At 44.0% G+C, this 25,666-nt stretch overlaps 1 protein-coding gene across 2 annotated transcripts in view; it reads left to right on the top strand.

The window, feature by feature from the left end:
- Positions 1-8,744: 8,744 nt before the first annotated feature.
- CLDN10 (claudin 10) overlaps positions 8,745-25,666 on the top strand; it is a 154,193-nt gene continuing 137,271 nt past the window's right edge. The window contains exon 1 of one of the 2 annotated variants that reach the window (XM_089303508.1): positions 8,745-8,808. In XM_089303508.1, the coding sequence (XP_089159634.1) occupies positions 8,760-8,808 (49 nt within the window). In that variant the 5' untranslated portion in view covers positions 8,745-8,759. Of the gene's footprint in view, positions 8,809-9,810; positions 9,999-25,666 lie in introns of those variants that run through there. The other variant, XM_089303509.1, reaches the window with a different exon arrangement.

Genomic DNA, 25,666 nt, shown 5'->3' with positions numbered 1-25,666 from the left:
GTGCCAGTCCAAAAAGCAAATTTTAAAATAGTCACAAAATCATTAAAACTATAATAGTATATAGCTTCTAAAAATTTGACAAAGATTTAAAACAAACTTAGACAAAACACTGTGTTTGCAGCAAAACTGACATAGGCAGTCTTTATTTTTTATTTTATTTATTCTTTCTTTAATTTTAGCTCCTGCATGTAGCGGAGAATATGTGGTATTTGTTTTTCCATGCCTGGCTTATTTCATTCAACATGATGTCCTCCAGTTGCATCCATTTTGCTACAAATGGTACACTTTGTTCTTATTTATAGCTGAGTAATATTCCATTGTGTATATATAACACGTTTTCTTTATCCATTCATCTGATGATGGACACCTCGGTTGATGCCACAGATTCCATGTTTTGGCTACTGTGAATACTGCTGCTATAAATATGGTGGAGCTTGTGTCTCTGATACAAAGAGTTCATGTCTTTGGGGTATATACCCAATAGTGGGATTGCTGGATCATATTATACCTGTTCTTTGGTATTTTCTCCACCATCCGTAAGTCCTCCAGTCCAGGCTTTTGGAGAGCCTCCACAAATGTGTTTCTCTTCCTCATTTAAAAAAAAGGTATAAAATATACATGGCATAAGATGATCAACTTTAACCTATTTAAAGTGTATATTTCAGTGCCACTAAGTACGTTCACAGTGTTGTACAACCACCACACCCTCTATCTCTAGAATTTTTCCATATTCCTAAATAAAACTCTGGATCCATTAACTTCTCACTCTGCCATTCTAGTGTCCCATTGATGTCCCAACCACCAAAATCTCCTGTTTTTTGGTTTCCATTCTTTTCCTTAACTTTCCCTATCCTATACTCTAACACTAGAATTGATTGTATTTTTAGTCCTTTCTCTTTAGAACTTAGCTGCATACATGCAGATGGAATTCATGCAACCTAGGCACGTCCAAGAGAATGAAGACCCAACTGGCAACACCAAGATGGCAGAGCAGCACCAGAATCTGGATACACTGGCGTCCTCTCAGCAGCCAGAGCTTCTGCTCAGCAGATTCTCAAACACACCGCTTACCTTGGGTCCCAGGGTGGGCTCAGTGCCAACCTTGGGTATGGCAGGTGTAAGGAGCCCGGTAGAGATGTGATGGAGGGATGGACACCCACAGGTGGCAAGAGACATTATCATGTGGTATACTGGAAGGTGGAAGAGTCTCAGGTTCGGAGAACTATGGAAGGCAGAGACTCATGTCTGAGCAGATCTAAGGTTGTATTTGCTTCCTCCCAGACGTCCAGACCTTACTTTCTTGCACAACAATCCCAGCTCCCCTGGTGCTTAGACCATCGTACCCTGCCGCTCTCTTCCCATCTGCTTTCTGTATTAACTGACTTGCTATCACTGCCTTCCCAGCCACCGAAAAGTGCACTCCTGACTCAGTCTTTCCACTACAATTTCTCGTCCATCTTCACATTGGCCTTTCATTTCCTTAACTGTATCATGTGCAGTCATTTTTCTTCCACTCCTTCTATCTCAGCAACCCAGTCCCATGACCAAACCCTGGATCTCATCATCAGCAGAAACCGTGCCACCTTCCAAACCTCAAATTCAGACACATGCTTCCCCACGCCCCTGCTGCCAGCTTACTTAATCCCAGAGAGCAGCCGCAATGCCTGTCTGCGTCTGCATCTTACAGGCTGTCTTGGTATTACCTTAGAGATGCATTTTTAAGTAGCCAAATTGGTATTATGCTTCACTAGTAATTTCTTTTTTTAATAATTTATTTATTTATTTGAAAGTCAGAGTTACACAGAGAGAGAAGTAGAGGCAGAGAGAGAGAGGATCTTCCATCCACTGGTTCACTCCCTAATTAGCCTCAATGGCCGGAGCTGTGCCGATCCAAAGCCAGGAGTCAGGAGCTTCTTCCAGGTCTCCCACATGGGTGCAGGAGCCCAAGGACCTGGGCCAGCTTCTACTGTTTTCCCAGGGCACAGCAGAGAGCTGGATTGGAAGAGGAGCTGCTGGGACTTGAACTGGTGCCCACATGGGATGCCGGCGCTACAGACCAGGGCGTTAACCCAATGTGCCACAGTGCCAGCCCCCTTTCTTCTTTCTTTAACAAAGATTCGTTTATTGTTTATTTGAAAGGCAGAGTTATACACAGAGAGAGGCAAAGGGAGATCTTCCATCTACTGGTCCACTCCTCAAATGCCCACCACAGCTAAGGCTGGGCCAGGCCAAACCCAAGAGCCAGAATCCCCACATGAGTGGCAAGAACTTAAGTACTTGGACCATCATCTGTTGCCTTCCGAGCACATTAGCAGGAAGCCAGATTATAAACAGAGGGGACAGGACTTGAACCAGGCACTCCTATATGGGATATGGGTGTTCCAAATGGCAACTTAACCTACTGCACCACAGCACCCATTGTAGGGCAGACCATCAGGCAACCTGCAGTTGAGAGCAATAGACTTTGGTTGTGGGAAGGAAGACACTTAGAACTGGAGAAGCATCCATAAACAAGGTTTAAGCTAGATAAGCTGACTGCTACACAAGGATGTCAGCCTGTACACTCTAACTTTCTACAGGATCACTTGGCCAACTTTTCCAGGCACCTTTCTGTGCTTTCCATCTGGTACCATGCAATGAGAAATACTCATAGGCCTATAGCTGGTCCCAGGAAGCTCTGAGCCCCACCTGTAAGAGGGCTAGCCTAGAGGCTTTAGGAGTTGCTTTTACTGTGTTTGTGTAAAACAAGTGATTGTGTTGTCCTTTTCTTACTAGATCACCAGTCAATTATATCACCCCCTGTCCCTGGCTCCAGTATAAATTTGTCTTAGCTAATTACACCTGCAACAACTCTATTTCAAAATCAATTCACATTCTGAAGTACTGGGGGCAAGCATTTCAATGTATGTTTTAGGGAGACACAGATTCAACCCTTGCAAAAGTGTACATTGTCTTGGAGTACATTTGCTTATTCAGCTAGAGCTGTGGAAAGCCATAAGAAAGAACTTACTATTATTCCTGAACCGTATGAGCAGCATGAATTGAAAGAGCAGGATTTTGCAAAGCTTTTCAGTAGTATCTAGAGAGCCCAATAATCTCTTTAGGGTTTTTTCTGGTATCTATTGTTGTGTTCAAAGTTTCCAGCACAGTTATTAAAATGAAAGCCCGAGGGAATGTTATAGATCCACTGGCCATCTAGATAAAATGGTTAGTTAGGCTCCGTATCTTTTAGCAATTGCTTGAGGGAATAGCAAACTGTAACCTGTGGAAGCCAGTGCGATGGAGCGGTATGAAAGGTTGTCAGAAGAGAAAGAAGAATGGGATGAATAGGAGCTCCTCCTTGAAGGGCGCTTCTTCATTGCAGTAAATGGCATTTCTGCTTACCCAGACACACATTCCAGAAACTTAGTGCACAGTATTGACATGTTCTTCTCTCTCACCCGTCTCCTCTAACCCATTTCCAAACCTCAAAGATTCTACCTAGAAATCATTTCTTCACTCTCTTTTCTGCCACTGTCTAGTCCAACCTTCCATCATGTTTGGGCTACAAAACTACAATAACATCCTAAGAAAGAGTTGTTTAACTCTTAGAGAAGATTGCAAAGCCCCCACAAGAGATTTGCTTTTACCAGAATTTGAAGAGCTTACACTAATATCAATATTTAGAGTGCGGATTTGAAAGCAGGAAGGATTAAATAAAGTTGTGTTTTGTTCATCAATTCCAAGTTAAGCTCCTTTAAAACCCTGTTTTGAAAGCACACACACAAGACAGATACAACTGTGTGTTCTAGGCATGGTTTCTCTTGAACCAATTCTTTCAGAGGGAGAATTCTGGGTGCACTGGATTGGGAAGAGAAAAAAGTAGTTCTGGGGTTTTCCCAGTTGATCTTCAGGGGCCCATCCCTTCCCTAGTAGAGGCCTTGAGATTCTGGCTCCAAGTGGCTCCAGGGCCCAGGGTGGGCTACAGCACAGAGTTTCCTGCATGTTCCTGTGTCCTGTTCCCTAGATAATTCTCAAACAAGTCCCAGAGTACTCTTGTGAGGTGTTATTGAGGTGTAGGAAGGGACATTTATTTGTTCTTCTTCCTATATAACTTACTGTAATTTGGTAACACTTGTCTACTGCCTACCAGACTCATAAGAAAGTGTCAATTCTCTGTCAATGTTATGATATTTACAATTAAGTAAGTAAGCATTTTGAAATATAAAAATTGTTGCCTATTTATTTTGGAAGGAATGGAATATCATTCATTTTTTTTTCTTTTTTAACTTTTATTTAATGAATATAAATTTCCAAAGTACAGCTTATGGATTACAATGGCTTCCCCCCCATAACTTCCCTCCCACCCGCAACCCTCCCCTTTCCCACTCCCTCTCCCCTTCCATTCACATCAAGATTCATTTTCGATTCTCTTTATATACAGAAGATCAGTTTAGCATATATTAAGTAAAGATTTCAACAGTTTGCACCCACATAGAAACACAAAGTGAAAAATACTGTTTGAGTACTAGTTATAGCATTAAATCACAATGTACAGCACATTAAGGACAGAGATCCTACATGAGGAGTAAGTGCACAGTGACTCCTGTTGTTGACTTAACAAATTGACACTCTTGTGTATGGCATCAGTAATCACCCTAGGCTCTTGTCATGAGTTGCCAAGCCTATGGAAGCCTTTTGAGTTCACCAACTCTGATCATATTTAGACAAGGCCATGGTCAAAGTGGAAGTTCTCTCCTCCCTTCAGAGAAAGGTACCTCCTTCTTTGATGACCTATTCCTTCCACTGGGATCTCACTTGTGGAGATCTTTCATTTAGGTCATTTTTTTTACAGAGTGTTTTGGCTTTCCATGCCTAAAATACTCTCATGGGCTTTGCAGCCTGATCCACATGCCTTAAGGGCTGATTCTGAGGCCAGAGTGCTGTTTAGGATATCTGCCATTCTATGAGTCTGCGGTGTATCTCGCTTCCCATGTTGGATTGTTCTCTCCCTTTTTTATTCTATCAGTTAGTATTTGCAGACACTATTCTTGTTTATGTGATCCCTTTGGTTCTTAGTCCTATCATTATGATCAATTGTGAACAGAAATTGATCACTTGGACTAGTGAGATGGCATTGGTACATGCCACTTTGATGGGATTGAATTGGAATCCCCTGGTATGTTTCTAACTCTACTGTTTGGGGCAAGTCAGCTTGAGCATGTCCCAAATTGCACATCTCTTTCCTCTCTTATGGAATATCATTCATAAACCATAGCTTTCATTTAAAACGAGTGGCATATCAGAATGTCAATCAAATTATAGCTAAAGGTAGTTTTTCTCATTACCTTTTTTTTTTTTTTCAGGCAGAGTGGACAGTAAGAGAAAGAGAGACAGAGACAAAGGTCTTCCTTTTGCCATTGGTTCACCCTCCAATGGCTGCTGCGGCCAGCGCACTGCGGCCAGCGCACCGCGCTGATCCGAAGGCAGGAGCCAGGTGCTTCTCCTGGTCTCCCATGGGGTGCAGGGCCCAAGCACTTGGGCCATCCTCCACTGCACTCCCTGGCCACAGCAGAGAGCTGGCCTGGAAGAGGGGCAACCGGGACAGAATCCGGCGCCCTGACCGGGACTAGAACCTGGTGTGCCAGCGCCGCTAGGCGAAGGATTAGCTTATTGAGCCGCGGCGCCAGCTTCTCATTACTCTTTATGTCTGATTATGATTACAGCCTACAATGCCATTCAGTCATTAAGGGATACTAAACTATTTAAACATTAATTTTAAAATCTAAACAGTGATCAGTAAATGATTCATGCTGTGGGTCCAACTACTTCTTTGCTTTCATAAAAGAAAGCAAAAGTGCAGGACTATGCTGGGTGGGATTTCTTTTCTCCTTTTCCTCCCTCTTTTCACAAAATAAATCAGCCTTTAGCCTGATAACCAGCTACTGCCCTCAGGCAATTCTCTATTCTCTTTAATACAAGGTTGATAGGTGGCATGTTGGTTGGGGGAGGGGAGAAAAACTGTCTTCAGCCACGGTGTGCTCTTCCTGGGGAGACTGCTGCTTATCTTGGCCATACTTTCTCCAGCAGTATTGCTGAGAAAGGGAGGAAGTGGGGAGAGAGCTCAGGGAGCAGGGGACAAATTTCAGGGGCTTTGTGAGCTGGGTATCGGTAGATTGATTAGGATTTCATTTATCTCCCCTTCCTGCACAATGAGAAATATTAGAGAACAGAAATAAAAGACCCTTTGCACACACAAAGTCTTTGTGTTTTCCCCTCAACAAATATATTTTTTGAATTTCCACCATGTTCCGGGTCTGCAGATGAGTGTTATATGCTTAGTACATCTGTGTACGGGGTGCTGTGTCTGGTGCTTAGCAGCAACAGTCCATTTATTTCCCACCACTTAGCCTTATTACCCTCGGCCAGGTCTGCTGATTTTCTCAAACTGAAAACTAAAGACTCTAAGGCCAACGAGTTGGGAGGGTGCAGAGCTGGGACTGCGAAGCAGGCTACACTCTCTGTGTTCTTGGCCTTCATTCAATTCCTCTGTCAATCATCCTGTTCCCTTTCCCTCTCCCTGGTCACCAGCCATCCAGCTGATCTTTCTGCTGAGTCTCAGCCTTGCAGAGCAGCCACGGTGTCACACTGGTGCATGGACGCCACCTCGTGCCAAAATAGGGCAATTGCAGGAATCAATGTGACATTTGCAGCACCCTGGGGCTTCGTTTGGGTAACAACAGTTTTCTGGCAAGTTCTTTTCTTTTTACTTAAACAGGATAACATTAATTGATATATAATCAAAGAAATACTATTTTATTTATTTATTTTACCTGAAAGATAGAGTCAGAGACATACAGAGAAATGTCCTGAATCCATTGGTTCACCCCCAAATGCCTGCAACAGCCAGGACTGGGCCAGGCTGAAGCTGGGAGCCAGGAACTCAATCCAGATCTCCCCTGGTGGGTGGCAGGGACTCAAATACTTGGGCTATCATCTGCTGCCTCCCAAGATGCACATCGGCAGGCAACTGGAATTGGAAGCCGAGCCAGGGCCAGAATCAAGTACTCTGACAGCTGGGTGTCCCAATCAACACCCCAATCACTGTGCCTAATGCTTACCCCAGAAATAGTATTTTAAATCACTCATAAGTCAAGAGCAAGAATTGGGGGCTGGAATTGTAGCATAACAGATAAAGCTACCGCCTATACAACTGGTATCCCTTATTGGCACTGGTTCATGTCCCAGCTTCTCCACTTCCAGTCTAGCTCCTTGCTAATGGCCTGGGAAAAGCAGCAGAAGATGGTCCAAATGTTTCAGTCCCTGCCCCCATGTGAGAGACCCAGATGAAGCTCCTGGCTTTGGCCTAGCCCAGTGCTTGTCGTTGCAGCCATCTGGGAAGTGAACGAGTGGATGGAAGACATTCTCTCTCTCTCTCTCTCTCTCTCTCTGCAACTCTTCCAAATAAATAAACAAGATCTTTAAAAAAAAAAAAACACACACACACCAAGAAGTGAAAATGCAAATAGGAATAGAAAAGCAGAGAATCCCAGGAGCAGGAGTGGGTTGCAGGGGTGACTTATTACTAATGCAAGACTGATGCCTCTTTTCCCAGCATTTTTCAAAAACAGAGCAGTTCGTGCATGAGGTACTGTGATAGTAGCATCACTGAAATACATACAGCGTTGTGAAAACATACCTCCCCACACCAGTGTTCCCCCTTTCAATAATGTAAGATAGTCAATAATGCAAGATTCCAAATGTAAGCTAGTAATACCCAAACCCCGTTATGTGCTTGCTAGTCTTTACCTGCACATCCAATAGCATTCCAAGGGCCTCTGGAGGTTACAGCTGACATCCCATCTGGGATGATTTCAGGACAATATTAAGTGAACAATTTACGAAATATAAGTAAAACTAATAGGGTATATTCAATACCATTATTAAGTGGGTGGTCTATAAAACATGTTAAGATACATGGAATAAGCCGGCGCCGCGGCTCAACAGGCTAATCCTCCGCCTAATGGCGCCGGCACACCGGGTTCTAGTCCCAGTCGGGGCACCGGATCCTGTCCCGGTTGCCCCTCTTCCAGGCCAGCTCTCTGCTATGGCCCGGGAGTGCAGTGGAGGATGGCCCAGGTGCTTGGGCCCTGCACCCCATGGGAGACCAGGAGAAGCACCTGGCTCCTGCCATTGGATCAGCGCGGTGTGCCGGCCGCAGCGCGCCGGCCGCGGCGGCCATTGGAGGGTGAACCAACGGCAAAGGAAGACCTTTCTCTCTGTCTCTCTCTCTCTCACTGTCCACTCTGCCTGTTAAAAAAATAAATAAAATAAAAATAATAAAAAAAAGATACATGGAATAAATAGAATCTTTAATGCTTCCAACAGCCATGCTGCTTAAGTTTGGGCATGCCTAAGTCGACCACACATTGGTGACACCCAGCATATCCCATTCTGGTCCCCCATGAACTCTGCCCCAGAAGAGGTAAACGAGCCCAGAGCTGTCCAGCAGGCTGCCCGGCTCCAGCCGTGGCCAGTGTGCGTGCGCTGTGCCTCTCTGATGAAGCAGGTGGTGTGCTGACTTCCAGGCATCTGCCGTCTCTTGGGCCCCCTTTGCCTGAACTACAATGCTGGTGCTCACACTCACTGTCATGAGGCTGATGCAGCTGAGATAGGACTCCTGGGCTTTGCGTGATCCTGGATTCAGGCAGCATGGCCTGTCTTTCCCACTTGCACTTCCCAAACCTGTTGACCTTTAGGGCTGTGGCTCTTCCTGTCCCATGAACCTGGGAGGGCTCACCTTGGTGGTGCTCTTGCAGCTAAGAGCAGGTAAGGGTTACACTGCTGGGTGCCAGGATGTCTGTGCAGGAGAGGATTAAGGGCAATTATTTGTTTGGAAAAAGAGGGTAGAGGACCATCTTGAAGCTGTATTTGCTTACTGTATTACTTAGCTCCAGCTGCCCTAACAAAATACCAAACACCAGTGCTTTAAACAAAGGGAATTTGTTTTCTCACCGTTCTGGGGCCCACAAGTCAAGGTGCAGGAGCTAGCAAAGCTGGCGCCTGGTGAGGGCTCTCCCCTTGGGTTGCAGTCGGTCACCTTCTGGCTGTGTCCTCATGTGGCCGTTCCTGGGTGTGTGGGGGTGCAGAGAGGAAGCAAGCCCTGGGGAGTCTCTTATCAAGGCACGAATCCCATTGTCAGCCCCCGACCTTCTTGATCTCATCATCCATGACACCCCAGGGTGTCAGCCCGCAGCACTTAGCAAGCATGCTTTTTATTTAGAGTTTCTGAGGTGGAGGGAGCTGGCTTTCAACCATCCTTCACCGAGCTTAAAAACATTGATCCCCGGGAGGCTTCAGTCCACGCTCACCTACAGGTGATAGCAAATCCCCCCCTGAGAGCAGTTTGGGCGTGGGGGGAGGGGAGAAAGGTGTGGGTGGGAGGTGCTGACCGTGGGGAGGCCATCAAGGAGAAAAGGAGCAAGAAAACACAAGCATAGTTAGCTAGGGCACCTGGGTAAACACAGCTCCACCTAAAATCACACCCTGGATGCAGGTGTTTCCCGCTATGCATCAGGCAAATTTTACAAAAGTGTTCTGGGCCTTGCAGCTTGCAATTGAAAACTCGACATTTCCTCCATGGTGAATAAAACACATTTCTCATCCCAGAAAGACACGGACACTGTTTCTGGTGCCCCAGCTCTGCATCACCATCCCCCAGGTTCACGGAGGTGTGCACAAAGCACTCAGCTTGGACTCCGCAATGTGCCAGGGGTGGAGCTCACACCAGCTGCAGGGGTTAAACAAATTGGCCTGCAAATCAGAGTTGACCTCACACCAGTTCTAAATCCAGCACTCCCGGCTCAGCTGTTAGCAGTGGGGAGTTCACGAAGCTGTTCCGCCAAGTTCAAAAGAGAGACAGGAGGCTCCCAGGGAGCAGTTCCAGACGCCTCCCAAGCTGGGGTAGTGTACACACCCAGAGCCAGGCACCTGGTGGCATCTGTACACCGTGGCAGCTGGTAAGTGACTTGGATGTTTATCAGTTGGGAGGTTGATTGCTCTGTGTCCATTGGTTTCCTGGTGGCGTCTTTGATCTACCAGCCAGACAGGGCCCTGTTTGAAGGTAGCAATGGGGCTACTTTTATAGCTAGGACTGGAGTGTGGATTGGAGAGAGAGGGAGCCATAAACAGAATGAATCATCTCAATACCCTTGCAAAGTTTGTATTTTCAGTCCCGTTTTAAGGAGCTTACGTGGTTTTGCTAATGAAACTCACCTACAGTGTTTGAAGTCGGGACAGTGGTGATTTATGGTGTAGGGCAGAAATTGGCAGAGTATGTGGGCAAGTTTCTGGGGTACTGGTCATGCCTGGTAACCTGTGTGTGCTGATTTTGTGAAAACAGAAAGCACACTTATTTCCACTTTCTGGAGGTGTATTGTGCTTTAGTAAGAGAAAGCCTCAAAAAGTTAAACATAGAATTAGCATATGGTCCGGCAATTCCACTTCTAGATATATATTCCCAAATAATTGAAAGCAGGGATTCAAACAGCTGTTTGTACACCATGTTCATAGGTGCACTATTCACAAAAGCCGAGGGGTGGAAACCATCATGAATCAACAAATGGATAAACCCTATAACTTAGTCCATGGAAGGGAATACTCTTCAGCCTTGAAGAAGGGTATTCTGATACTTGTTAGCACATGGATGGACCATGAGGACATCATGCTATGTGAAATAATGGACACATGCTGTATGATTGCATTTATAAGAGGTCCCTGGAGTAGTTAATTCACAGAGACAGGAATTAGAATGGTTGCCATGAGGAGGAAGAACAGGAAGTCTCTGTTTAATGAGTAGAGTTTCTAGGGAAACGAATGGGCTTGGAGATGGATGGTAGTGGGTGTTGGTTGCATAGCAATGTGAATGTGCTTCATGCCACAGAACCGTACACTTAATGGTCAAAATGATCAAATTTTATGTTATGTATATTTTACCGCATTTTTTTAAAACCTAAAACTAAGTAAATTTGCCTTAGATCACACCTGCAGGTAAGCTCCTGGCCGTTACAGCTTTGCCCAACTGGAAAGCCCCTGCCTGTTCCTTGTTGGCACAACTCCTTGCTCCTTAAACTTAACGCCTGTCCCAGGTCCCACTAACTGGAGTGGGGATGACAGGGCTGCACCTGCTGTTTCCTCCTCTTCCGCTGAGCTTCCTAGCCTCCTGCTCACTGTCCATCGCTCATCGCTATCTGTGGTCTAACAATAGGAGCAGCCTCAAATGGCAACCCATCTCCATATAAAATATAACCGTGTTTCTTAATGTCTCGATTGAGCTTTGAATCACTGCAAAATAATCAGGAAAAGGCAGCTGCAGCACAAAATGATGATGTATTTAGAAAATGATCATCTAAAATCCTGTCTGGAATTTATTGAAATCCATATTAATTAAGAAAGATGTGGAGGAGATAAGATGAAGTTTTGACAAGTAATGTAGAGATGAGGGATCATTTTGGAAGGAGCTGTCCAGCGGTATGAAATATTGAACTAGCATAATCATTTGCTTTTCATGATCTTTAATCTTTCTCAAGAAGTCAGAAAGTTTCTCAAGGGAAGTTAAGGAGGTTTTGCATGGGCTAGCAAGTCAACATCATGATTCATATTGCTTCTCCATCTGTTCAAAAAGGTTTGACACTACATGTGATTCCGGAGTAATCTTTCTAGTCTGTAGTCCTGTTGACGTGAATTGGGGAATCGGCACGAAGTAAGCCTGGTATGTCAACTAATGACAATAAAACATTCTGGGAGAGCAGGCTGGAGTGTTTTTAAAAGAATCAAAGTTAAGCCCCTACCCTTATAGAGAAATAAGAAGACAGATTTCTGAATCAGGTAGCTAATGTCTGTGAAGAACAGCAATTTGGAGATGATGGCCAAAGGGTATGAAGTCATAAAAAAATACTTGCAAGTTCTGGAGGTACTACACACATACTGCCTGTGGCTAACAATACTGAATTGAATATTTACTTTTTGCTAAGAGGGTAGGTATGTGACATTAAGTGTTCTTACCATACATGTACACACATACACACATGATAGACATGGGAAGAAACTCTGGAAGGTGATGGCCTTGATGGTGGACTTGTTTTTTAAGATTTTATTTATTTATTTGAGAGGCAGAGTTACAGACAGAGGGAGAGACAGAGAGAAAGGTCTTCCTTTTGTTGGTTCACTCCCCAAATGGCCGCAATGGCCAGAGCTGCGCCGATCCAAAGCCAGGAGCCAGGAGCTTCTTCCAGATCTCCCAAGTAGGTGCAGGAGCCCAAGGACTTGGGCCATCTTCAACTGCTTTCCCAGGCCATGGCAGAGAGCTGGATGGGAAGAGGAGCAGCCAGGACTAGATCCGGCAGCCATATGGGATGCCAGCGCCGCAGGCAGAGGATTAACCTACTTCGTCATGGAGTCGGCCCCTGCACTTGATTTCTTAAGGATATGTTTACCCTTAAAACTATCAAGTTGTATACATTAACTATGTACAATTTTTCATGTGTTAATCACATCTCAAAATGCTTCTAAAAATTTTAAGAACAATGTGAAAATGGACATAAATTAAAAGGCAAATGTATAATGAGTACACATGGGCAGGCCAGTAATGAGGATTAGAGCAAAATGTCTCAGGGAGACAGCTGGAATTCTCCTTGCAAGCTTGTTGCCCATGTACAACAGCATTATACATTGTTTTCCAGGTAGTCTCCTGTATGTGTTATATTTCACAAAAAGAAGAAAAAGTGCATTGTCTGAGTGTAAGGACTGGGGTTGGGAGTGTTGGGAGTGTTTCTGACTACTTTATGTAGTTACCCCGCTCTGATCTTTGCCATGTTGCAGTTCAGTTAGGAGCAAAAGTTGAAGGCCGGTTCCCTCTTAATGCTCTGCCTCCCCTGAGCTGCAGGGTGGTTGTTAATACCACGGTTTGGGCGTGGAACCCTGAAGTGTTAGCAGAGCTCTTGGCTCCCACCCACCCACCCTCCTGAAGATGTGCAGGAGGACTCCACCCAGAGTCTCCATACAGTGTGTTCCAGGGCAGATTTGGGCAAACACTAAACATCAAGAGAACCAGTGGAGCTCACACTTGTCTGGGCCAAATGAAAGCTCTTGCCCAGCTTTATGGTAGGCAAAAGCACTTAAAATAACTGCTCCTATCATTGTTTATAAGTAGAAAGGTCCAAGCCTTCCTATCCTGGGGAAATGCCAGATCGAGCAACCCGATTCGCGATTTGTGGTGCCAGTTGACCAACCTGGACCTGGGAAGTAAGAATGGGGTGAAGACAAATATATTCTGGAAAATTCACATCAAAATCTGTATATCTGAACTTTCTGGTTCTTTCTATGTGCTTAGGGTCTTGTGTCAGATTTATTTGTTCAAAAACAGTGACAAATAATTCAGCAGCTCTTTTTGTATACAGCAGGATCTTGGATAGGGTTGCTTTGTTAATTTATCCCAGCATTGATTGCTTTAGCAGAACTCTATTGAGTTTACTGCCTACAATGATTCCATTATATTTGCTCTGAAAGCCACTTTAGAATGAGAGTGCCAAAGTGGAAACCCATTTGCCAAGGCAATACATTTTATGATTTCCTGCAGCAAAACTATCATCATGGCTTGTGATTACATTAGTACAACATCAGAGAAATAGATGTGGGACAGCAATACCTCCCAATGGGGGAGACTGTTCCATGACGCTAAGCAGGAAATATAGTTACTGTTAATGATGAATTTCCCTAAGGGAGGCTTAGGAACATAGAAAATATGGTTCCTCCCCCATCCCCCACCCCTACCTGCTTACTGTTAGCAAGCTCACGACTTCTCAGACTTCTTGACTCATCAATATCTGATGGCTGTGATACCATAAGTCGTGTGTGTCAAGATATTTTTAAAAATCCTCTTTTTTATTTGTAACAGACATAATTTTACATATTTTAGGGCACTCCTGTGATTATTTGATACATGTATATATTGTATAATGCTCAATCAGGGAAACATGTCTGTCTCCTCAAAAGGTGCTCTTTTTAAAAAAATAATAAAAATATACAGGGGTTGGCGCTGTGGCACAGCAGGTTAAAGTCCTGGGCTGAAGTGCTGGCATCCCACATGGGTGCTGGTTCTAGTCCCGGCTGCTCCTCTTCTGATCCAGCTCTCTGCTAGGGCCTGGGAAAGCAGTAGAAGCTGGCCCAGGTCCTTGGGCCCCTGCACCCATGTGAGAGACCTGGAAGAAGCTCCTGGTTCCTGGCTTTGGATCGGTGCAGCTCCAGCCTTTGCAGCCATCTGGGGAGTGAATCAGCGGATGGAAGATCTCTCTCTCTCTCTCTGTAACTCTGACTTTCAAATAAATACAACGTATAAAAGAAATATACATTATCATCATCTATAGTCATCTTACTGTGCAATAGAATAAGAACTTCTTACTCCTGTTTAGCTATATCCTAGTACTTGTTAAGTCACTTTTTCCCATCCCTCCCTTTCTCCTCCCTCCTGTCTCAACCTCCTATGGGATCAACTTTTTAAGATTCCATATAGGAGTGAGATCGTGAGTACAGGTTTTTCTATTTCATATTGTGATCTCCAGTTCCATTCAAGTTGTTGCAAATTAAAAGACTTCATCCTTTTTGTGGCTGAATATTATTCCATCCTGTGTATGTACCAAGTTTTCTTTATTCGTCAGCTGATGGAAACTTAGGCTGTTTCCATTTATTGGCTTTTGTGAACTGTGCTACAATAGACGTGGGAGTACAGATGTCTCGTAGAGATTTCATTTTCCTCAGAGATATACCCAGTAGTGCATTTGCTGGATCATAGGGTAGTACTCTCGAGTTTTTGGAGATGCTTCCAGATTCTTCTCCACAGTGGTTGTACTAATCTACATTCCCACTAACAGTGTGCGAGGATTCCCTTTTCTCCATATCCTCACTAGCATTTTTTTAAATTTTAGTTAAATCTAACTGGAGTGAGGTTTTAAGTAGCATTTCCTTGATGATTCATGATGTTGAATACTTTCTCATGTATCTGTTGTCCTCTTATAGTGCTTCCCTTGAGAAATATCTGTTTTTGCTTACCATCCATTTTTAAAATTGGATTAGCTGTGTGTTTTTTCTAGTAAGTTATTTGGGTTCCTTATATATTCTGGTTGTATATATACAATATTAATATGTATTAATTGGCCGGCGCCGCGGCTCAGTAGGCTAATCCTCCACCTAGCGTCGCCGGCACACCGGGTTCTAGTCCCAGTTGGGGCGCTGGATTCTTTCTCGGCTGCCCCTCTTCCAGGCCAGCTCTCTGCTGTGGCCCGGGAAGGCAGTGGAGGATGGCCCAAGTGCTTGGGCCCTGCACCCCATGGGAGACCAGGATAAGTACCTGGCTCCTGCCATCGGATCAGCACGGTGCCCTGGCCACAGCACGCCAGCCGTGGTGGCCATTGGAGGGTGAACCAACGGCAAAGGAAGACCTTTCTCTCTGTCTCTCTCTCTCACTGTCCACTCTGCCTGTCAAAAAGAAATATGTATTAATAGATATATGTTCCTTATATATTCTGGCTGCTTCCTTATATATTCTGTATTTGGAGTCTAACCCAAAAAATCCTTGCCCATCTCAATATCCTGAAATGTTTACCCTCACTTTTCTTCCAGTAGTTTCATAGTTTCAGTCTTACATTTAGATCTTTAACCCCTTTTGAGTTGATTTTTATATCTGATGAGAGATAGAAGTCCAGTTGATTATTCTGCATTTAGATACTCTTTCCCCAGTAGCATTTAGTGAAGACTGTCCTTTCTCTGATGTATGTTCTTAACACCTTTGTCAGAGGTCACTTGGCTGTAGATGTGTTTTTTACTTCCAGACGCTCTATTCCACTCTATTGTACTAGGTATTTGTTTTTACACCAATACCAGGCTGTTTTAATTGCAGTGGCATAGTAATGTCAGGTTGTATAATGCCTCCTGCTTTGTTCTTGCTCAAGATTGCTTTGGCCATTCTGAATCCTATAGCTCCATACAAATTATAGCAATATTTTTATTTTTTAAAAGATTTATTTATTTGAAAGGCAGGGGGAGAGAGAGAGAGAGACAGAGACAGAGACAGAGACATCTTCCATCTCTTGATTCAACCACCAGATGGCCTCAGTGACTAGAGCTGGGATGTTCTGAAGCCAGGAGCTTCTTCCGGGTCTCCCACATGGGTGCAGGGACCCAAGCACTTGGGCAGTCTTCGCTGTTTTCCCAGGCAGGGAGCTGGATCAGAAGTGGAGCAGCTGGTACTTGAACTGGCACCCACATAGGATGCTGGTGCCGCAGGTTTACTCACTATGCTACAGCACCGCCCCAGCAATATTTCTCCAGTTCCACAAAAATGGCATTGGTATTTTGATAGGGATTGCATTGGATCTATAAATCTCTTTGAAGAGTTTGAATACTTTAATAATACGGATTCTTTCAACCATGAGCACAGGATATCTTCCCATTTCTTTGCGTCCTTTTCATTTACTTTCATCAATGTTTTATAGTTTTCATTGTAGAGATCTTTTACCTCTTTGGTTAAATTTATCCCTAGGTATTTTTTTTTTTTTTTTGGTAGCTATTTGGACATGGGCTTACTTTCTTGATTTCTTTTCCAGATAATTCGCTATTGGTATGTAACAATGCTACTGATTTTTGTGTGTTGACTTTGTATCCTGCAACTTTGCTGAACTCGTTTCATTAGTTTCTCCATGTGATTTTTGAGATCTTCTGTGTATAAGATCGTATTATCTACAAACAGTGACAACGTGCTGTTCTTAATTTCATATTTGTTTGTACTTTGAGAATCTATTAAGACTTCTAGTAGCTTAACTTCTTGATGAATCAGTACCTGATCAATCATCAAAAATTCTGACATAATTCTTCTGGAATTGTTCTTGGTACTCCTATTTTTAAACACTTCTGGGTGATCCTACAGCACGGCCAAGGTTGATTGCCACCACCTGAAGGCTCTGGCACTAAGTGAGCCCATTCTCTTCATGAAAGCATCTAGATGAGATCTAAGATCCACTGGGAGGTTTCTGGCTAGACGATTTGGTTTGTCCATGACAAAAATAGTTCTCTCCTGATGTCCGCAGGGACGGAGCCTCCGGTGAGCTTGGCACTGAGGTCAACAATAAATTATTGAGACCTTTCTGCTTTTGTGATGTATGCAATGATTGCTAAAAACCTCTCTTAGTACTGCTTTTGCTGTATCCAATAGGTTTGGGTTTGCCGAGTTGCCATTTCTTTAATTTCAAGAAATTCTAAAATTTTCTTAATTCATTGATTGTTCAGGAATAAGCAGTTTTCATGTATTTATATAGTTTTCAATCTTTTTCTCATTTCTAGTTTTATTGTATTGTTAGAGAAGATACTTGATATGGTTTCTATTTTTTTTTTTAACTTGGTGACTTACTTTGTGACCTGTTTTGTGATCTAACCGAGAGAATGCTCCATGTGTTGTTGAACAATGCGTATTCTGCCACTGATGAATGGATTGTTCCACAGATGTCTGTTAGGCTCATTTGATCCAGGGCGCAGTTTAACTTTGTTGTCTTGTTATCGATTTTTTTTTTTTCTTTCCATCAGTGAAAATGCAGTGTTAAAGTTTCCTACTATTTTTTGGCATCTGTCTCTCCCTTTAAGTATATTAATATTTGTTTCATATATTTGGGTGCTCCAATATTTGCCTATAGGATAATTTATTCTTTATCTTTATATGATGATCTTCCTTGCCTCTTCTTACTACTTTTGATTTAAAGTCTATTTTATCTGGTGTAAATCTGATTTATATGATCTGTGTTTTTTGGGGGGGGGGGTTCCATTTGGGTAGGATATCTTAGTCCATCGTTTCACTACTAGTCGATTCATGTCCTTAGAAATGAAGTAAATTTATTTTAAGCAGCATATTGTTGGGCCTTGTTTGTTAAATCCATCTGATCACTGTCTTTTAATTGGAAACTTTAATCCATTTATATTTAAGGTAATTATTGATAAATTCTTTACTGCTGCCATTTCATTACTTGTTTTATAGTTTCACTGTAGTTCCCGTCTTTCTCCTTACAGATCTTCCTTTGTGGCTAAGTGATTTTTTTCTAGTAGCATGTTTTGATTCCTATCTGTTTGGACAGTTTCCAGTTATCTCTTTGAATACACTTCTTTTTTATTTTTTTTACAGGCAGAGTGGACAGTGAGAGAGAGAGAGAAAAAGGTCTTCCTTTTTGCCATTGGTTCACCCTCCAATGGCCGCCGCAGCCAGTGCGCTGTGGCCGGCGCACCGCGCTGATCTGAAGGCAGGAGCCAGGTGCTTCTCCTGGTCTCCCATGGGGTGCAGGGCACAAGTACTTGGGCCATCCTCCACTGCACCCCCGGGCCATAGCAGAGAGCTGGCCTGGAAGAGGGGCAACTGGGACAGAATCCGGTGCCCCGACCAGGACTAGAACCCAGTGTGCCGGCGCCGCTAGGTGGAGGATTAGCCTAGTGAGCCACGGCACCGACATTGAATACATTTCTACCCCCTAGACATGCCCAAGTCCTTTAGAACCTCAATAACTCAAATACTTGCCTTTAATGCTGTCCTAAAGTTCCCATAATCTTTCTTAATTCCTCTCAATTCTTTATTTGAAAAAAATAGAGGAGAAAAAAATCTATCTTCCAGCTTACTAATACTTTGTTTCATCTACTCTTCTACTGATTTTTTTCCATCATGGTTTTTATTTCATTTAGTGTACTTTTCAGTTCAAGGTTTTATTTTAAAAAATTATCCAGCTTTCTGTTAAGTCTCTTCTGTGTTAGGACTACTAAATTATTTCTTTGTGAATTATTGAAGTTTGCTGCATTTCCTTAAACAGCAATTTTGAATTTTTTTCTGAGAATTTTCCAATATTAGTTGCTATCTGGTTGGTTTCTGGTACCTTATTTTGTTTGTTAGTTGAAGTCACTGTTCCCTGAAAATCCATGCTATTCATTTGCAAACGACATCATCTGTGCATTGAAGGACTGAATATCTTTCTCCACTTCCTCTACTCTGGCTTTGTTTGTGATTGTCCTTCCAGAAATTCCAAGCAGTCTTATTTTCTCTAAACCTGTAGACGTGTCTGCTTTTTCAGCAGTAGATGCAACCCAAGTCAAGGTGTACCATTTCTGCTCTTGATATTTTGTTGCTGTTTTAGTGCTAAAGGATGACCAAATCCCAGATTTGTCCCAAATCTGCGGTTGATGTTCACAATGAACTGGAGAAGTATCTGAAAATGGTAGTGAATCTCTGTAAGTTTTTCCTGGGGCCTGGGATGGACCCAGCTATCTAGGCTTGTGGCCACAAATACTACATTGCTAGATTACACCCAGAGCCCAGGGCCCACCAAGGCCTGCACAGCACAGGGGTAGGACCAAAGCCTGCACTTCTATGTACTGCCCACTGCTGAGGTGTACTCACAGCCCAAGAACCATGCAACCAGGGTGATGCTTTCTGGCATGTAATTCTGATCAGCTGGGACCATAGAAACCCACTTGGTGCTGGGATAGTTACACAGGCTGTGTCCGCAGGCACCAGCTTCAGGATGGGTACTGTCAGAACCTTCCCAATGTTGGGTTTTACCAGCTCAGCACTGAGTACAGAGACACAGCCCTGCAGTTCTTTATTGTCTGCCCAAGGTGGGAGGAGTACAGGCAGTAAAGACAGCCCAGGCTGACACTAAACTGTGAAATGCATGGCTCTTACAGGCACCAGACCCTGCACAGCCTCAGGGAGGCATGCCACGTCCACGCAAGGCTGGTGGCGATACCTGCCAAAATAACTGGCTGCCAGTGGGGCACAGGTGCTGGGCAAGATCTAGAGGCTCTGCAAGCACTAGCCTGGGGGCAGATGCCCTTGGGCTTCCTCAGGTGCCGAGTTTCACCAGCAGGTCCCCATCTGAGATCCCAGGCAATGTCCTAAGCCACCTTTCCAGCCCTAGTCCCCGTGGCTGGAGTTTTTCCCCAAAGGCTGGGGGAGGGATAACAGAGGCAGTCCCTTGGCTTCTTGGTTAAGGAGAGTCCAAAGATTCAGTCTTCAGGTACTGGCTTGGGGCAGGGGCTGTGGGCTCTGACCCACGCTGGTTTTTGTTTGTTTCTTTTAATTCAAAAGGCTGGGTGGTTTTTACCTGGCTTTCTTGGCTCTTGAGAAGGTGACTTGTTGTATGGACAGCTGTTCAAATTTGTGTCTCTATAGGGAGACAAATGCCAGAGAGTACTTTTTTATATGTTATTTATTTGAAAAGTGGAGAGAGACAGAGAGGGAGTGAGAAAGAGAAAGATCTTCCATCCACTAGTTCACTCCCCAAGTGTTCACAACGCTGGCTCAATGCCAGGCTGAAGTCAAGAATCCAGAAGTCAAGCTGGGTCTCCCAAGTAGGTGGCAGGAACCCAAGGACTTCAGCCATCGCCTGCTGTCTTTCGGGGTATATATTTAACAGGAAGCTGGAATCTGGAGTGGAGTTGGGACTTGAACCCAGGCGCTGATCAGGAGGTGCATCCCAAGCAGCATGTTAACCACTGCACCAAACTCCAGCCCCCATAGCATCTTGCTCACCCTCTGTCCAGCTCTACCTCCTCATGATTTTTTATTTTAAAATCAACTTCTAAGAATAATCAGGTAATTCAGGATCTCACTTATGTCTGGAGATTTACTTGCCTCCCACTTGCGTGGTCTCTCTTCTTTATCTTTTTGATGCCTACAAATGTTAAACATTGTATTGTGTATATAAGAACATAACTTGGAAGTGAAGCCACGTGAGAGTGGCTCCAATCATGAGTTGGGAGTTTGGTGTCTGCTAAGTTGGGATATGTGGGCCAGAGAGAGACTGTAAGAGATGCAGAGAGAGACTGGTGAAGGCGAGAGCGGGTGGAGAATTTTCAACTGAATTGATGTCAGGGTTCAGTAAATTCCACAGGCTGTTGAGTCACCCGGCTCCAGGACCCTTTAAGGAAAACTCAGCCTTTATAGTTTTTCTTGGCCTTGCAATGAAATCCACACAGAGCATGCTGGCAAAGCCCAGTTGTCAAGTTGCCACCTACATTGGTGCCAAGCTGGCGTCTCTCTCCCTGATGACAGAATACAAATTTCCTCCAGTCCCTACATGAGCAGGAACAAGACCCTCCATGTAAATTTCAGGGCATCTAAAGACTTTCTGTGGAGTTCCTGTGACTCAGCTGAAGTCGGCCAGAAACAAACATCTCTGAGAAATGTTCACTTTCTTTAAAACTTCGGAGCACCTACCTATGTTATTCAAACAGCAAACTACATAAGTGAGTACTCATTCAATCTAATAGTAAAAATAAATAACTACACAATGGACCTGTTATATACTTAATAAAAATTGAACTTGAGCTCAGTAGTAAGAAACTCACATGAGTGTAGTTGTAGTGTTTTATACTGCAAATTTGGAAGTCAGCTAGGACTGAGGTAGGAAAGAATTGAGCAGAAAAAAGCTACTTTATTTTTACATTGGAAGCCCAGGATCTACAACCTAAAAGAGCCAGGGATGGCTAGGTTTCTCCATGTTGATAACAAACCACCTACAAGGACCACGTGGCTCAGTGGCAAGAATATTAACTGTCCCCAGTTTGTCTTTTTTTTTTTTTTTTTCAAGAATAAAATCTTGGGGCCAGGGCCATGGCTCACTTGGTTAATCCTCCGCCTGTGGCGCCAGCATCCCATATGGGGGTCAGGTTCTAGTCCTGGTTGCTCCTCTTCCAGTCCAGCCATCTGCTGTGGCCCGGGAGGGCAGTGGAGGATGGCCTAAGTGCTTGGGCCCCTGCACCCGCATGGGAGACCAGGAAGAAGCACCTGGCTCCTGGCTTTGGATTGGCACAGCGCTGGTCATAGTGACCATTTTGAGAGTGAACCAATGGAAGGAAGACCTTTCTCTCTGTCTATATCTCTACCTGTCAAATAAAAAAAGTAAAAGTTAAATTAAAATCTTAATTTATGAGGCTAGTGTAAACTGGATTATAAATCATATAACACAGGAAAAGAAAATAACCAGTCCATTTCATTTATATATGTGAATATAAGGAAATTACATGAAACACTGTGGAATTGTACCCAACAGCATATTAAAATAATACACCAAGGGCCAGCACTGTGATGTAGCAGGTGAAGCCACTGCCTACAGTGCCAGCATCCCAGATGGTGCTGGTTCAGGTCCTGGCTGCTCCACTTCTGATCCAGCTCTCTGCTGTGACTTGGGAAAGCAGTAGAAGATAGTCCAAGTCCTTGGGCCCCTGCATGGGAGACCCGGAGGAAGCTCCTGGCTTAGGATCAGTGCAGCTCGGGCCGTTGCAGTCAATTGGGAAGTGAACCAGTGGATGGAAGACCACTCTCTCTTTGCCTCTCCTCCTCTCTCTGTGTACTGACTTTCAAATAAATGAATAAATCTTTAAAAAAAAATAATACACCATGATCAGGTGGGGCTTAGCACAAGAAAGCAAGGAGTCTTTACCATTAAAAAAAAAAAAACACCTGTCAATCAATGACTTAAAGGGTCTAAAAGGGAGAAATCATGATTAACTCGAGGTTTCCAGAAAAAGTAATTGATAAAGGATATTAACTGTTTATAAGAAAAAATAGAAACCCAGAGTGAACTAAAAATAGAACACTTGCATAATTTGCTAAAGGTTAACTGCCACCACCAGAGCTAACCTTGTACTCCACAGTGGTTAACTGCTAACCCCCAGAGCCGACTTTATACCCCACTGAGAAATTATAGATGCACGTCATTTCAGACTCGAAAAGCAAGAGTGCCCAGCATCACTGCCACTATGTAACGTAGAATTGGGGAGCTGAACAATTCCGTAAGGCAAGAAAAGCAAGTAGGAAGTGTTAGCTTGATAGAAAACCGTCAAAACTGTCAAATTTTTAGATAATATTCAGATTTATCTAGAAAAGCTAACAGACTATTATAACCAAGACACTAAGTTACCAAAGTCCAGCTTACAAAGCTGGATAGGATTTCTTGAACAATAGCTAAAAAAACATAAAATGTATAATTTTAAAAATTAATAAAAATGATAAAGTATTTAGGAATTAACTCAAAAGACATAATATGTCTCGGTGGAGAAAATTTTAATGCTTGAATGAAAGATGTAAAAGATCTGAATCAATGGAGTGAAAGTGTATATTTTTATAAGTTATCATTTACTGTTTTTTAAAAGATTTATTTTATTTATTTGAAAGAGTTACAGAGAGAGGTAGAGACAGAGAGAGAAAGGTCTTTCATCTGCTGGTTCACTCCCCAGATGGCGCAACAGCTGGAGCTTGGCTGATCTGAAGCCAAGAGCCAGGAGCTTCTTCCAGGTCTCCCACGTGGCTGCAGGGGCCCAAGGACCCTGGCCATCTTCTACTGTTTTCCCAGGCCATAGCAGAGAGCTGGATCAGAAGAGGAGCAGCCGGGACTAGAACCAGCACCCATATGGGATGCAGGCGCTTCAGGCCAGGGCGTTAACCCACTGCGCCACAGCACCGACCCCGTCATTTACTGTTACAAAGATGTTAGTGAGCTTTCCATTAAACAAAAGTTTCAGTTTAGTACTAATCAAAAGTCTACCTGGTGTTGTGAATAATTATAAACTTATCCTAGAGTGTATGTAGGAGAATAAAGGTTTATATAGTCAGTTTTAGAGCTCTTGAACAAATTCAAAATCAGGTGTGCAATTGAATGTTTATTTAAAAATGAGAAAACATGTGTACCAGAGGCGTCAAGATCCCAGTCCCTTTCATGTAAGTTCTGTCTATGCAGCTTAGCAGATATGCTTATGTGGAAATGCTGACTGACTGCAACCTGCCTTCCCCTCCCCCACCCAGAACCACCACCCAGAACATTCTATGACTCCCACATACCCCAGGAACAAGCACAGATGAAGCACTGTGCAACTTAGCCTTCTCACTCTTCTAGATAACTCCACCTCTGATCCATAAACATCAAAGTCAACCATTTAAAAGGAGAGTGGGGAGGTCTGGGCCAGCGAGACAAGCCACTGGGATGCTAAACTTGAATTTCCCCACCATGAGGCCAGGAGCTTTCAAGGTTCCCAGCCAACACTTGGCCTAATTCTGCCCAGACTCCACAGAGCACTATCAAAGTGTGGAGAGGAAACTGAGGACACTGAAGAAGGACCCCAGGACTTGAACCTCCAAGGAGAGTGAGTTCACACAGGACCCGCCCATTCCAGGGGACAGAAGGGTCCCCATCTGTGTCATGGAACGTAGAGGCTCTACTCATGGCCCTGGAGGCCAACTTGCTACTGAGGCCACAGAAGTCTATTTAGACACAACCCTCACGACCCTTTGTCAATGTTTCTGTGATTTCCTATCCCCCCCCCCAACATTTTATTTTGAAAATCTCCAAAAGAGCAGTTTACAGTAAAATGTGAAAAATAGATATCCTCTTCATCCAGCCTTGTCAATTATCTGCATCTTCCTACTTTTGCTTGTTTTTCTGAACCATACAAAAGTAAATTGCAGATATCTGGGTTCCACTCCTCAATGCCCCAACACTAGTCAGCTAAGGACAAGGACATTTTCCTTCATTGCCACCATTATATTCTCACACCCAAGGGATTTGACATTGCTATGGTAATGTTATCTTGTCTAGCCAATATACAGACGTCCTCAATTGTTCCAATAGCATCAGTCAATCTAATTCAAATGTAGTCAAGGTTATAGGGTGCACTATGTTTTCACGCCTCTTCAGTCTTCTTTCCTTTAGAACAATATCTCTGCCTGTGCCTCACGAGAGTGTGCCTTATATAATTCAAAATCTCTTTGTCTTCAGAAACTGAAGAAAATCGGTATGTTCCACCTGGAGATTGACAGAATTTTTTTTTTCTTTTTGACAGGCAGAGTGGACAGTGAGGGAGAGAGACAGAGAGAAAGGTCTTCCTTTGCCGTTGGTTCACCCCTCAATGGCTGCTATGGGCGGTGCACCGCGCTGATCCGAAGCCAGGAGCCAGGTGCTTCTCCTGGTCTCTCTCCCTGGACTCTCTCCCTGGACTTGGGCCATCCTCCACTGCACTCCCTGGCCACAGCAGAGAGCTGGCCTGGAAGAGGGGCAACCGGGACAGAATCCAGCGCCCCGACCGGGACTAGAACCCGGTGTGCCGGCACCGCAAGGCGGAGGATTAGCCTAGTGAGCTGTGGCGGCGCTGGCTGGAGATCGACAAATTTAAGGCTTCAGTGTGTGAGTCTTGTGTTGAACTTTTTATACTCCGAGAGTTACCCTCCTTTCGTGGAGTTAATATGCTCCAGGATGCTTTGTTGACAGTAAATTTTGAGAAGCAACCTATTTTTAATTTTCCTTCTGGAAAAGGTGATAAACTCTGGCTTTCAGAAAATTGGCATAAAAAAGCATTATTGTAGGGCAAGTGTTGAGTGCCACGGTTAAGTTGTTTTGGATGCCTGTGCCCCTGGCCTGTTCCAGCGTCCTGTTAATGCTCATCCAGGGAGGCAACAGGTCATGGCTGAGGTATTTTGGTCCCTGTCATCCACGTGGGAGAACTGGACGCAGTTCTGGGCTCCTGGCTTCTGCCTGGCTCAGCCCCATCTGTTACAGCAATTTGGGGAGTGAACCAGAAGATGGAAGATAGGTTTCTCTCTTTCCCTCTTTCT

Source organism: Oryctolagus cuniculus, chromosome 9 (assembly GCF_051225735.1).
Source record: "Oryctolagus cuniculus isolate XC-2025 breed Fujian yellow rabbit chromosome 9, ASM5122573v1, whole genome shotgun sequence".
Lineage (NCBI taxonomy): Eukaryota > Metazoa > Chordata > Mammalia > Lagomorpha > Leporidae > Oryctolagus > Oryctolagus cuniculus.
The sequence above is the reverse complement of the archived record's forward strand: the minus strand, read 5'-3'. Positions and strand labels throughout refer to the sequence as shown.